The sequence below is a fragment of the Echinops telfairi genome, unplaced genomic scaffold, assembly GCF_000313985.2.
Source record: "Echinops telfairi isolate 266 unplaced genomic scaffold, ASM31398v2 ScPeMD7_3533;HRSCAF=4204_1, whole genome shotgun sequence".
NCBI classification, from domain to species: domain Eukaryota; kingdom Metazoa; phylum Chordata; class Mammalia; order Afrosoricida; family Tenrecidae; genus Echinops; species Echinops telfairi.
In genome coordinates this window covers 11,550,943-11,565,576 of record NW_022107432.1, presented here as the reverse complement: position 1 = coordinate 11,565,576, position 14,634 = coordinate 11,550,943, and the positions used below count along the sequence as shown (strand labels likewise).

Below are 14,634 nucleotides of genomic sequence, written 5' to 3'. Positions count from 1 at the left end.
AGGTGTCAGTCTCTATGCTTCTTCACGCTGGTTTAATGAGAGTTACTTCAAATAGCTCCATAAACCTCACGGTTGCATTTTATTTGATTATCTTATCTTCGGCAGACCCTCCTGTCTGCTCCAAGGGGGCCCAGGCAGCCTGGAGCTCTGAGTTGATTTCCGGCTGGCTCGGGACCCCTGGGAAAGTTGCCTGAGACACAGATATTTGAAGTGATGGGAGCCTTGAACTTAGTTAAGTAGCTTGGGACCCAGATTGATATCAAAACTGAGATTTTTATTGTGCATATTATCTTGACTTCTACAATTTCCTCATACTCAGAAATACTTGACAAAGCTGAACTATATCACTCTGAGTTTTACTTAAAACTCAAGAACTTTTATCATTTCCTGTGTCTCTATGACCCTGATTAACACCACTGAATTATAAAAGACAGGAGACGATGGTGAGGGTTAAGAAAATTAATTGTGGAGTAAGAGCTTGACTTCCTCGTTTTTCCATGGTAGAGTTAAACTGCTGATATTAATTATACTCAAGCTTCCAATCGCGTTGTGGATTTTAAACTGCTGTTTAGTTCTGTGTCTTCCCACCTTTGTGTTTATGAATGAGGCAAGAGTTTGTATGAAGAGTCCAATTAAATTTGTTGGCACACTATCCATTAATTGTGGCACTATAAAAAATAATTATCTTCCTTTCTGGATCAAGCGAAAAAGTTCCACATTTATAGAATCGTACACCTTGGAGAAAATGCTGCTATTAAGACATTTCTTTATAACTTTGTGGAAATGGATGTTTTTAAATTCAGAAGTTGGGTAGCTTATAATTGCCTATGATCCCTAGGCTGATGTTCCACTGTGATTTTTCTTTGCTTCTCATGCTAATAAAACACTAACATGTGAGCTATTTTGTTTTCTCTCTCAGAAACAAATTGTTCCACTATAAGACTTTTCTTCTTCATTTGATAACGTGTCATTAACTTGATAGAACTAGTCTATAATTATGTCATATTCTTTCTCCTTTTCACCTCCAATCTCGCTTTCTGGTTACTTATTCTAGCAATACAAGACCAAGTCAAGCTACAAGGCTTTTGCAGCAATCCCTACAAACATATTTCTTTTGGAACAGAAGGTCAGTGTTGGCACATAGCATAGTCATTCTATTTTCCTTGTGACATTTTTGTCTGTGTCTAAAGTTTCTGTGAGAAGATTGCTGTTTTAGAGTTCTGCATTTACTAAAATAAAATTTGGGTCTTTATCTAGAGGGATGTGCTGAAAGCATCTTGGTCCATAGAATCAGTATGTCTTTGCTTGATCACCAGAGACTGAATATGAACAAGAAAGGTCCAGACCACTGCTCAGTAGTGCTGGGAAGCTTGGTTCATAGGTAGACCTTTGTTTGAGGAATTCAAAATGGTGATTGAAGAGCCTTGATGGTGCAGTTGTTAAGTACTTGGCTGCTAACCGGAAGGTCAGCAGTTCAAAGCCACCATCCACTCTACAGAAGAAGCACGTGGCAGTCTGCTTTCGTAAAGATTACAATATTGGAAACCCTAAAATGTTGTTTTGAGTCAGCATCTACTCAATGGTGGTTTTTTGGTTTGTTTCGTAAACGGTTATTTTATTTAACAACATCCACCTCTATCTAAAATGGCAAAGAAGTAGAGGTGGAATGAGATTTGACTGAACAGTTGACTAAGTTGATCCTTGACTGGCCAATATTTGATGATTGGTAATGGCTTCCGTCAGGCAGAAACACATTAATTGAATATTCAGCTAAACCCTTAGATTCTATCAGTGGCTCAAACTCTGTATCTGTCCTCGCTAGGCACTGATTCAACCACTTTGAGTGGAAGAGAGAATCGAGATCATTCTCAATGACCCAGCTGCTTTCACATGATTCCAGAACATTTTGGGTTTTTTGCTTTGCTATTTAGTGTCATTAATTATAAAATTAAAGCATATTACTCAATTAGGTAAATTAAATTCAAGCCTCTTGTTTAATAAGCACATTACATATGCTCAACTGCAGTCCAAATAGAGGATCATATCAGAATTGGAATGAAACCATTTACTAAGTCTGTGAAAATATTTGTTTATTTATATCTATATAAGTTTGTAATTTTATGATGATTTATTTAGGCCATCTCTTATACTGCATGAATCCATTTTTCCTACATAATTATAATGATTGAAATACTAGTATTATCCTTCGTTAAAATAATAGTTGTCAACTAGGTTTTATTTTGATCACTGGTTTATGAAATCTGCATTGTTGTCCTTTTAGCATGGTTTGAGGGAATACAATCTCTATATGCTCTCTGTCTCCAAAGGAGAAATTAACAGTGAGAAACGTTCAATGACTATATCTCGTATAGCCTGTAATTCCCATCACTAACTCCAAACTCTATGCTCTCTTCCGTCTGAATGCTTTGGAGATCACTGGACTGAAGGGAAACCTGCAGGGCCTTTTTTTCTCTAGCTTCTCTCCTGAAGTTTAACCTTTTCTGATTCTTCCAAAGTTCAGAGGGGCCTAAAACACTGACTTCAGGAGGGCCCCGGAGGCCAGGAGAAGTGGCCTTTCTCAAGTGCCCCTTGTGCTATTGTGTAAGATCACCATGTTGAGTCATGAGAGGACGCACGCCCATTCCAGGCAGACAGTGCTAAAATGTGGTCACCAGTATCTATCGCCACCAGCATGAGAGCTTCTTCCCTGAGTAGCCAGTCAAAGGGGAGATCAGGGCCTGGCTGCGTCATGATGTCTTCCCATCATGTTCATCTCATCAACTTATGTGCATTCTCTGCTTTAAAAATGATTATTGCTGTCAAACTATATGAAATACAACATTATCAATTTAACATGTTTCAGGTATATGATTAAGTACTCTCAATTACATTAATCAGGTTGTGGCACTACCACTTAAAATTGTTGCCAAATTTCCTCTAGACATAAAAACTCCCTGCTCCCTGCTTCCTCTGCGTGTCTTATTCTTGAACGATGGGTTATTAGCTTAATTTTCTATTTGAAAAGCAATAGTTCATAGTCGTGAAGTTCTGTGGTGGTCAGTATTGGTTCCAGAATTTGTTGGAGAGCTCACTCCTCTAATTCACTGGTTTATGTAGATTTTATTCTATAAGTTTATTCATAAAACTGAAGAATCATTTGCTTAATTTTCACTTTTATAATAAAAGCACTTCATAAATGTATATGAGGTATCAATGCATGTTTAGTCTAACGCAAGTCCACAAGAGAGACCTTTTAATTTTAAATTTTGACTGAAGCATACTTTGCTGGAAATTATTACTTTTTATATAGGGTACAAAAATATAAATATAATCGTATCTAGTTTTAATGTAATTCTTGGCAGGGGTGATTATTTTATAAACACTAGTATGATCAATTGTTTCTTGGCCAAGATAAATTGTTTCTGATTTGAATTTGTCAACTGTTTTAAGCTATCACATATTTGATTGTTTCTTCTTTAGCTCCTTCATCTAATTGTGTGCATTTTTTGCTTGCTATCCCGTGTTGTATATTGCTCAGTGTGAGACTACTTTGTAATAATTTTTAAATAACAAAATTATTTCCCCCAAATTTTATGCATGTATTTCCATTTCCAATAATATTTCTTTAGTGATATTATACGGCTCCTTTTGGTGTTGTTGCTTTTTAAAAATAAACCTAGCAATTTAGTCATTTTGCCCATCTGTTTATATAATAGAATTCATTTCATAAAATTTTAATCAAAGGGGCTTATTTCTGAATTGAGATGAAATTATGAGTACGATCTTCAGAAATTCATCTATTTGTGAAGGATCAACATTTTGGAATGTCTCAATCACAGAAGCTTTTCTGAGCGCCTCTGAGTATCACACAGAGCACCACAGTTAAGGGCTAGGATGGTGTCTCAATCTCAATCTTTCTTTTAGAGTCTGTTCTGTTAGAATGTCTTAAGAGTTTTAAAAAGATACAGAGTACGATATTCCAGCAATTAGTTCTCTTAACCAACCAGATTAAATTCAAAGCAGATGCCTTATACATTCTTTTCTCTACTCTACCATAGAAGTACCAAGCAACCTGAATTACTTGTAAGCAGTAACAGTGTTTTTGAAAGCAAGAATTTCTCCCAGATTGAAGGTGGACATCCCTTGCAATGGGTCTGATTTCAGTTTTCCACTCTCTAAACATTAATCCATCATTAAATCACTGAATTTCTGTCAGTTTTAATCTCTCTAATTGAAGCCTATCATTTTTAAAAGGGTACATTTTGTTGGTAGGGAACATGAGGTTTCTGATACTTCTGTTCTATAATTTTTTATCTGCATCAAAACTTAAAGATACAGTGTTTGACATATTCTATCATTTCTCTCCCTATGAACATTTAGTAGGTATCCATTTTTAGTATTAGGTTTAAGTAGGGCTCAACAGGAAGGCATAAATGTAAGCACCATACTTTAGTGTGTTGTCTTCAGATTAACATATTGCTGATAATCATCTTCTCTGGATTGACATGAGGATGAAATGCAAGTGATTATAAAACAAACATAAAGGAAATGACCAGATCAGTTTGTATCTTTGACTCCTCATAGTTTTTGTTCTAATGTGTACAACAAGATTGAGTTCTCTGCACAGAAATAACGGGGATATGGACATTGGCAAAAATTTAGCAAAAATGTCTTTATATGAGTATTACAGTCCTTTACAGAGAATTTTCAAGATCTCTATCCTTAATTGATTTTTTCAAACCTTCTGATGTCCGATAGAAACAGATAAAATATAAAAAATACAATGGGCACATTGCTGTGTAAAGATAATTGATTATTATTAGCATGCGATTATATTCTGGTAAGAAAAGATGATGGAAGGAATATTTATAAGAAATCAAATAATATTATTCATTGGTCTCAAAGTGATTAATTTATTTCTCCCCCAAAGTCTGATATTTTTCTTTGAAAGTAATTTTAAATTCTCCTTTCCCTTCCTCACAAGTGTACTTTATAATAAGACCAGAATAAAGATAGACATTATTTACTAATGGCTTTGCTCTTTGCTCTTTACAAGATACCATAATTTCAATTCATAAATATGTATGTGTTTTAAAGAACAATACTAGGGATGTTCAACTCTACATACAGTCAAGAAAATTATAGGATTGATTATCAAAGTGGAAAGCTATTTGGTAAAGATATGTGTTTGGGGCTAGGAAGTTGGAGGAAGGAAGATAAAGAATTTTGCATTTTGAATACAATAGTAAACATTGAGGTATAAAAATAGAAAAGCAAAAATATAACACATACTATCAGCTGTCAAATCAATTTATTCTGAAGTTGTTAGCTTAATTTTTGAAAGCATAAATTGGTAAAACCCAATCTGTTTACGCATACCTCCTTGGGCAAGCGTATTTTGAAATCTCTTCATGTTTCAAAGGCTCCCTGGTAGGGAGTTGTGCCCTGGGCTGCTACACAGAGGTCAGCAGCTGGAACTCACCTGCCACTTTGAGGGAGAAAGCTAAGGCTTTCTGCTCCCATCCAGTGTTGGAAACGCAGTCTTGGAAACCTATGGGGCAGTTCTACTTTGTCTTTTAGTGTCGCTATGCGTCAGACCTGACTTGATGGCAGTGAGTTTGGTTTTTGTTATAAGTCGTGTCTCAAAAATTCAGCAAAAACGTGGTTGCTAATTTTGCTTGAGGCAGGCAGAAAGACAGAGGGGCAGAGAGAGGGAGGGAGGCTCCCCAGAGTCCCGGCTTATAAGAAGACCATATCATAAGGCTATGACGTTAATTGACAGGTGGATTCTAACCCCACACTTTCATAAACATTTGAGTTGACATAAAATCATCTATCATAGATCTTTTCGAGTTAAAACCAAATTCACTTCCATCGAGTCAATTCTGAATCTTAATAACCTTCATAGGGCAGAGTAGAGCTGTTTCTTATAGGTTCCGAGACAACAAATCTTTATGGTTGTTGGTTTCAAGCGGCTGTGGTTAGTAGTGGTTAGTAGCCCAAGTCAGAACCTATTTTGCTAATAGGGCTCCCCCTTTTCAGATTAGCATAAATAATTTTGGGGAAGTGGACTTGACTATTGCAAAAATGCAGTGACTTGTTCATGCAATTTTTGAAATTCCGTTATGTGTGCAAGGAATCAGAGCTTTAGCAGCACAATGGCTAAGCACAGGACTGACCGATCTGACCCCACCCAGCAACTCGAGACTAGATAAAAACGTGATGATTTGATTCCAGAAGGCTTACAGCCTAGAGCGTCCTGTGGGGTAGCTCTATTGTGTCCTAATCCTATGCAAGGAATTGACATCACTCATGGCTAACGACCTACGGGACAACAAGAACACCAACAACATGCAACAGGGCAGTGCAAGCTTTACAATCCATTTTAGGTTATTCGTATTTTGGAAGCACTTTCCTGTCATACTACATTTATAATGCAAACATTTTGTTCTCTATTGAGATTGTTAGAACTGACTCTTGGGAGTCAACATATCTGATGGGAAAATAGTTGTGATTACATCATAGATACATCTTTTGCATGAGAGATCATCTGTTGCAGTTCATTGGCATACTTTTCCATAAGGACTTTAATTTGCAATGCTAGTCCTTATCACTTTGCTCTTATTATGAGGCAATGATGAAGTCAGAAACTAATTTCTGCTAAAAGGCTCTTTTTAAAATAAGGTTCCCACAGTTGGATACTTTGATAAAAATATAAACATTTCGAATGATAGAATATTTTTCACAATTTTTATTAGTTAAGAACCATTAAGATGAGATTCATAGCATGTCTTTTTTATGCCTCAATTGGCTGTATTCCAGTTTGGAAGAAAAATATATTTTTTAATAGATGTATTTTGTTGTTAGAGAACATTCTGAAAAAACTACACTCAATATGAATAAATCTAAAGAAGTTCAATACAATCCTAGCAGCTAGGTTGTCAAAAAGCAATGTGCAGTCAGACTAATGACTAATGAAATTTAAAATATTGTCTTTTACTGTAGTTTTGAACAGTGGGGCGAGGAAGCTACTTTTTATGGTCACTGCAAAGAGTTGATCAAGAAGATACATTGGTCACATACCTCCTAGTCAATAATAATAATAATAATAATAAAAATCCTGGTAAATTTCAAGGTTATTTAAATTTTAAAAAATCCTCCAGGAAATTTTAATACAATCTGAATATTTGCTCAGTTTCAAAGCCTTAGCTTTATTGATCTAACATCAGTTAATTTCCCTGTTTTTTTAAAGGGGTCTGAGAAAATATAACATATATGAGTGGAATTCTACATTTTAACTATCCTTGTGGAAGTTGTGTTTAACCTGCAGTAAGTTCCCACCAAACCCATGGTCATCAAAACGATTCTGATTCATAGTGACGCTCTGTAGGGTTTCCACGGCTATAATTATTTATGGGAGCAGATAACGACGTCTTTCTCCTAGAATTCCCACAGAAGAACCCACATTTCAACCTTATGTGGCTTTGACCAGATGACATCCGCTGTTGTTCTCCCATTGAGCACACTCTCAGATCGGTGACAGTAAATCTATCCCACTGTAATTTTAAAAAAGAAATTGTTAAAATAGTCAAAGAGTGGAAGCCACTTCTCTAAACTATTTTACCAGGGGAGATTAATATCATACTGTTTCCATGGTTCTTTTACTCATTTGACCCCATATAGTCCATTCAATTTATTCCTGGGAGGCTGGGTGATGTAGTGAGTAATGATTAGGACTGCAGACCACAAGGTCGGTAGTTCCAGCCTACCAGCTGTTCCACAGGGGAACAATGAGGCTCTCTGTACCCAGAAAGCTTGACAACCGGAGAAGCGCAAAGGAGCAATTCTTTGAGTTAGAACGGACTCCGTGGCAGGGCGTTTGGTCTGGGGGCTATTCTTCAATTCAGGAGCACCATAGCTTAAGTGTTGGACCGCTAATCTAAGGGGGGCTCCCCTTCGCCCCACATGAGGAGACAGTCTACTCCCCGAGAGATTTACAGAAACCGTATGGAGGGTCATCTAGGGTGATGTTGTGTTGGATTCAAATAAATAACAATGGATTTTGAGTTTACTAATTAAATTTCACTCTTCAGTGTACCTCAGCGATCTTTACTGAAACACCTCTTGAGGGTTAGATCCTGGGGATACAAAGATACAATTTGTGTTTGCCTGACCACAATGGATCAGGGACAACAGAGAAGCCGATGATAAAAGTACAGATGAAATAATATGCTGACCTTCCGTGCAAGATGCTGTGATACTCCGAGGAGGGAGGGACAGACTACCTTGTGATAAGTCTAAGGATTCTATTTAATAATATTGTTTTAAAAATAACTGGACAAAAACACATTCTGGGGGGTGAAAATTTACATGGCAAATGACATGCTAACTTGACATTTTCGGCAGAAGGTGCTCAGTGAGAAGAGTTACAGTTTTTAGATAAGTCAACCTTATCCACTGCATTCGCTGCTTCCTTCTTCTCATCTTTGCATTAGAGTCACTGTTGACCTTTGGCCTCATGTCGACAGATTTTTTTCGCTGAAGCCCATCTTCTTGAGGAATATATTTCCTTTAGTTTGTGGGCCAATTTATTTCACTAAAAGGCATCCTCAGGAAACAGTTTTGGTGTAAGGTTTAAGAAAAAAAGAAAGGCTGAAGGGTAAATGTGGGTGACCACCTCAGGCAGACCTTCAGCCTCAACGGGTCCAGTGAGTCTGGATTTTTAAAGAATTTACATTCTTCTCTGTGTTTTTCTCCCAGATACCTGAGTCCCTGTGTTGTGGCTCTGATCAGAACCCTTGTAAGGGGTAGCTAGGCACCAGGTAGCTTAGACCCATCGTGACCCTGTGCTCAACATGGTGAAGATTGCTCCATCCTGGGTCATCTTCACCACGCACGGTTCCTGAGCTGCAGCCCAGCATTGCTGCCACAGTGTCACTCCTAGACGAGGGCCTTCCTCTGTCTGGCTGCCCCTCTATTTTACCAGGCAGATTCAGATAGACACGACAGGCCCACACACCAAGCTCAAAACCACTGTCTTTTTAGGTAGGGTCAATATTTGTGCTCTTAAAACCAAGAGCCCTCCAGAGGTAATGTTTCAATCATGTGTGTCGGAGCCAGGGTTTGCCTCCTGACCTAAGGGAGTTGGGAATTGTCAACATGATTCTCTCTTTCCAAAAGTTATTTTGAGGGATTGAATCTATGTCAATTTGGGAGCCATGGAAAATTCTTAATCTGTCAGGGGGAAAAATAGATTTTCCCAGATCACAAAGGATAAAGTGCATGAAGAGGCATCACCCAGAGGGGAGAGATACTTGATGGCTTTCCAGAATCCAGTCCTCCAGCCTTCCCGGGATCATCTGGGTTTCCTGCCCTGAGGTTCTCAAAGACTTTCCTTTGATTTTCCACGAGATTTCTCTTTCTGTATAACACGAGTTTACTTCTAGAACTTACTATCAAGACAGCTTTAACTAATGCAACAATCACACAATCACCATACACTTGTACTGACTGTCAATTTGACAAAAAAAAAAAAGAAGAAGAACAAAAAGAGGGGTGGGGGAGAGAAAAAAATCTAGTTTGCAGCGATTTTAAAATGATGATTCACAAACACCAAAATCTTATTACACCAGGAAGGTCACAAAAGGATTGATAAGTCATAAAAGGATTGATAAGTTTTTTCTGAGCTTTGAAGAGGACAGTGTGCATCTGAATTTATAAGATGCCCACGTTGCAGATTTTGAATCGAAAAGTTCAGTCACATTGTCTGGATTTTATACCTTATATTATCGATATTAATTGCCTAGGAGGTACTAGTCAAATATGGAAACACCTCTTTAATGAATTAAACAACTCGTTAAATGACAGATTTTCCCCCTCTTTCGCTGAGAAATATTGAGCTCTACAGAGTGTGGAGTATAAGTATCTTCTTCTTGCCCCTTAACCAGTGTACTTTCTTTGGTGAGACTGCACATTTAACCAGCAACCTCATATGAGCACCATCTCATTCATTCCTAGGCCCTAGATGAGCCCGCCAAGAATGAAAGTGTCTCCCAGGACAACTCAGGAGACGCACCTTGGGAGGTAATGGCTTCGCCTCACTGCTGCTCTGGGTGTGCCATCCTGAACGCCACTGCTAACCCACTCCCTGGTTTCCATTTTTCCAGTTCTGTTTCCCTGCACAGCTCAGGCAGCAAACTGAAGAGCTCTGTGCTACCATTGATAAGGTCTTACAGGATTCCTTGTCTATGGTAATGCCTTAGACTAGAATGTGCAATTCAAAAATTTGCTTTGCTTCTCTTCAGTTCTCTCTCTTTGAATCGATGCCTCACGGCTTGTCCTTTTTTTCTCTTTCCAGTATTCTTCTGAGTCTCCGTCAAGGTCCCCACAGACGTTGGGTTCTGACACAATCAAAGTATGTGCATATATAATTTAGTTGATTGAATTATAAGACTTACTGGACCACTGATTTTTACATTGTAGGTCAAGTTTCATAGTGAGCCAAGCTATTCATTAGTGGCTAAGAACCATCATTTTATAAGGAGGATAGTAAGACTGCAAAATATTGATTTGTCAAAAGGGTAGGTACTGCTGGATGCTCCTGTTTCTGTTTGTTTATGTGTACACTGTAGGTATATGTGCAGAGGTTTGCAAATAAAAATCTGTTTCTTACAGTGAGTCAAGTTTAAAGGAATTTAAAAGCCACTGTTGTATTATATTAAGTATCTGTAAGCATTATAAAGAGCATCCACCAATGTGATGTAGACTATCTGCCTTATTCCACTGGCAAACCATTGCTCTTCTCAACCAATTACTTATGTGATACACGGAGCCACTTAGATGTACAGAAGTGCGATGTGAAGTGGACTAAAGTAGTCATACGTCTAAGTGCTGTTATTTCTGATTTTTTTTTTCTTCATTGAATTATTTTTTTTGATGACTCTGATGGACAGAAAAACCTGAATACTTTAGATTTTTGGAGAATTATTGATGAATTAATTCTTTCTATTGAATATCTAAGTGTCTCTTTCATATTCATATTCATTTTCATTTGTGGGGATAAAATATTATATTATCTTAAAATCATTTTTTTCAAATGCTTACTTTACAAATCCACTCATCCAAGGTTCAAAATATGTGTGGTTTCCCACTCTGAATAGTAACTAGTTTCATCACAGCCTTCTTTTGTCTCGTGGGATTAGTCAAGGCACTTTTTGCATGCACTTTTTCCTTGCAACTTGTTTTAATATAAATCTGCAGGCACACACACTTTAAAAATAATTTTCTAAATTTTGTACTTAAGCCCTTTGTGGTTTATTTCATTAAAGTTCTTTGCTTTCACATATCCATGCTTTTCTTCTAGATATGTGGTTCTTCTTGTTGGCACCTTGTTGAAACCCATATTCAGCAATGTCTTCAGAGTAGATTTTGTGTCCCTCTGTCCCCGAGAATACCTTTATTTTGCCCTTTCACTTAAATTATAGTGTGGTTGGATATTAAATGATAGGTCCTTTCATTCAACATTTTCTCCACTAGATCATTTCACTTCAATGAAATCTTTGTGAAGTATTTTGTGCTATTTATTCCTGTTATCGTTACCATTTACAGATGTCTCTGTAAGCCTTTAGAATTTTGTCTTTATTTATGATGTTACTTATTTTCCTGGATCATGCCTAAGTGTGCATTTGCCCCCTCTTAAATACCATGATATGTACTTTCTCTGGCCTTTCATTGGAAGTCTGGAGTCACCCCCAACCCCACCCCTGGCCCCTTTACACTGAGCATAACTTTCAGTCATTATTTCTCCAAATGTTTCTTTGTTTGGGGGACTCCAATAATACTGGGGGCTTGGGGGTCACTTTTGTATTATAAATTGCTTCGTTTTAAAATTTTAATGTAATTTACCACTTCTTCATTCCTTGAGGACAATTCCTGGATTGACAGTTACTGTTCAAGAATATAATATTTATTCTGTCCTTTAATTCTTATATGAGATTCTTTTTTGCAGTGTGTGCAACTTGCTTTTGTAAGTCAGATTAGCTAATGCAAAATTCACTCCTTTTAATGTAAGATTTGATGAATTATACAATTGTGTAAGCCACCACTGCATTCAAGTATAAACTATTTCCATTAATGTTGTAAAAGTTCCTTTTTACTCCTTTTTCAGTATTTTCCTTTCTTCAAGCCCAGTGAGGAGATCCACTGATCTGCTCCATGTCCCTGTCATTGTCTTATCAAGAATTTCATATAAGCAGAATAACATTGTATGTAGTCTTTTGAATTTAACTTTTCGCACATAATAAAGAGCACATGAGTTTCATCTCTATTGTTGCAAACAGCCATAGTTCACATTTTTAAATTGATGAGTAGTATGGATATAGTAGAATTTATTTGCTTATTCTCTGGTTTATGGACACTAATATTGCTTCTGATTTGGAGTGTTTACTAATACTGCTGTTAAGAATATTTTAAAATTAGACTTTGTATGGACATATGCTGTCATTTAGGGGTGGCATGGTTGGTCCATACATGGCTGTGCATTTTCTTGTGGTTGTTAGATAAATTCCCGTTTCTGTTTTCTTTCTTTGTATTTTAAAAGACATTTTATCAATTAAGATGCTTTGGGCCACAAATAATAGGTGGGATGGCTCTACGTTTAGTTGATGCAATGACTAAGTGACACTACAAGGATATCCATATATTTTAATTTTATAAATCATTTTATTGGGGGCTCTCACAGCTCTTTTAACAATCCAGACATCAATTGTATCAAGCACATTTGTACATACTTTGCCATCATCATTTCTAAAACATATTTTTTCTACTTGAGCCCTTGGTATCCTCTTTTATCCCCTCTGCCACCTACCCTCCCACCCTCTGCCACCTACCCTCCCACCCTCGTGAATACTTAATAATTTATCAATGATTTTCCCCCATATTTTACACTGTCTGCTGTCTCCCTTCACCCACGTTTTCTGTGCTACAAGGATCTTGATGTGCTCCCTGTCTCTGCTCTGAGGTCCTCCATTCTGGCTTCACTCCAAAGCCGATGTTCACTATTGAAAAGCCACTTCTAGCACCACATCCTTATCTATCGATCTAGCTATTTATTTATTTTTTAAAGCATTTTATTAGGGCTCATACAGCTCTTATCACAATCCATACATACATCAATTGTGTAAAGCACATTTGTACATTCATTGCCCTCATCCTTCTCAAAACATTTGCTATCCACCAAAGCTGCTGGCATCAGCTGCTCATTTTTCCCCCTTCCTCCCCGCTCCCTCCTCCCTCATGAAACCTTGATAATTTATAAATTTTTATTTTGTCATATCTTGCCCTGTCCGACATCTCCCTTCACCCACCCCTCTGTTGTCCATTCCCCAGGGAGGAGGTCACATGTAGATCCTTGTAACCAGTTCCCCCTTTCTATCCCACTCTCCCTCCACCCTCCCGGTATCGCTACTCACACCACTGTTCCTGAAGGGATCATCCACCCTGGATTCCCTGTATTTCCAGTTCCTATCTGTACCAGTGTACATCCTCTGGTCTAACCAGATTTGTAAGGTAGAATTGGGATCATGATAGTGGGGGAGGAGGAAGCATTTAGGAACTAGAGGAAAGTTGTTTCATGGTTGCTACATCGCACCCTGACTGGCTCGTCTCCTCCCCAAGACCCTTCTGTAAGGGGATGTCCAGTGGCCTACAAATGGGCTTTGGGGCTCCACTCTGCACTCCCCCCGCTCATTCACTATGATATGATGTTTTGTTCTGATAATGCCTGATACCTGATCCCTTTGACACCTCATGGTTGCACATCTAGCACCACATCCAAATGTGCTGCTCCACAGGCAGGAAGAGCTTTTTGTGGATCTAGCGTCTCCTTAGAAGTGAGAAAAAAATATTCAGACTAGCTTCCTTTTTGCTAGACCCTTTATGTACTGTCATGCTTTTAAAAAACAGTTTGATTGACATATAATTCACATATCTACTATTCAATCGTTCAGCCATTTGATAAAGGGTCATGCAACAATCACCACAATCATTTTCTTCTTTCTTGTAATTGTTATTAGTTCCTCATTTACCCCTGCCAACCCCTCCCTTTTTACACTTAAAAACCTTTTAATCCAGCTACTGTCTTTAAAGATCTATCTATCCTCGATGTAATGTGCATAAAAACATATAAAACAAAAAGAAAAGGAAGCAAAAACAATAACAAAATAAAATGCAAAAGACCTGATTCAAAAAGAAAGCTAAACATATTAAAACTAGAACAAATTTAAAATGGGTCAAAAGGGAGATCAAATCATAAGGTTTAAAATTTCAACCTAACTACATCTCAGTAACCACTTTCCAATGCATTGTCTCTCATACAAAGGCTGTTCATTTCCCTGGTCTGGCCAGAGAAGATGCACCTGAGCTTTCGTTCACATGGGGACCTTGCAAATGGAGTTTGGCTTTCACTGTCATCCGTAGCCTTCTGCAAGCCAAATGCTCAGAATTCAAGCTCTAATACCATTCCCTCCTCAAGTCTTAGATTTTATCATTTACAGTTCTTGGATCACACAGGCTTGTGTGCTGCTTCTGTGTGGATTTAACTTACAGCTCATTTAGATGGCTGCTTGTTATAAGATG

The 14,634-nt window shown here is 37.7% G+C and overlaps 1 protein-coding gene across 3 annotated transcripts in view; it reads left to right on the top strand.

The window, feature by feature from the left end:
* The window catches only part of LOC101655916 (muscular LMNA interacting protein), a 299,439-nt gene that overhangs the window by 163,630 nt on the left and 121,175 nt on the right, over window positions 1-14,634 (top strand). For all 3 annotated transcript variants that reach the window (XM_045294875.1, XM_045294876.1, XM_045294877.1), the window contains 4 exons: window positions 1,055-1,126; window positions 10,018-10,083; window positions 10,167-10,250; window positions 10,358-10,414. In XM_045294875.1, the coding sequence (XP_045150810.1) occupies window positions 1,055-1,126; window positions 10,018-10,083; window positions 10,167-10,250; window positions 10,358-10,414 (279 nt within the window). The remainder of the gene's footprint in view (window positions 1-1,054; window positions 1,127-10,017; window positions 10,084-10,166; window positions 10,251-10,357; window positions 10,415-14,634) is intronic.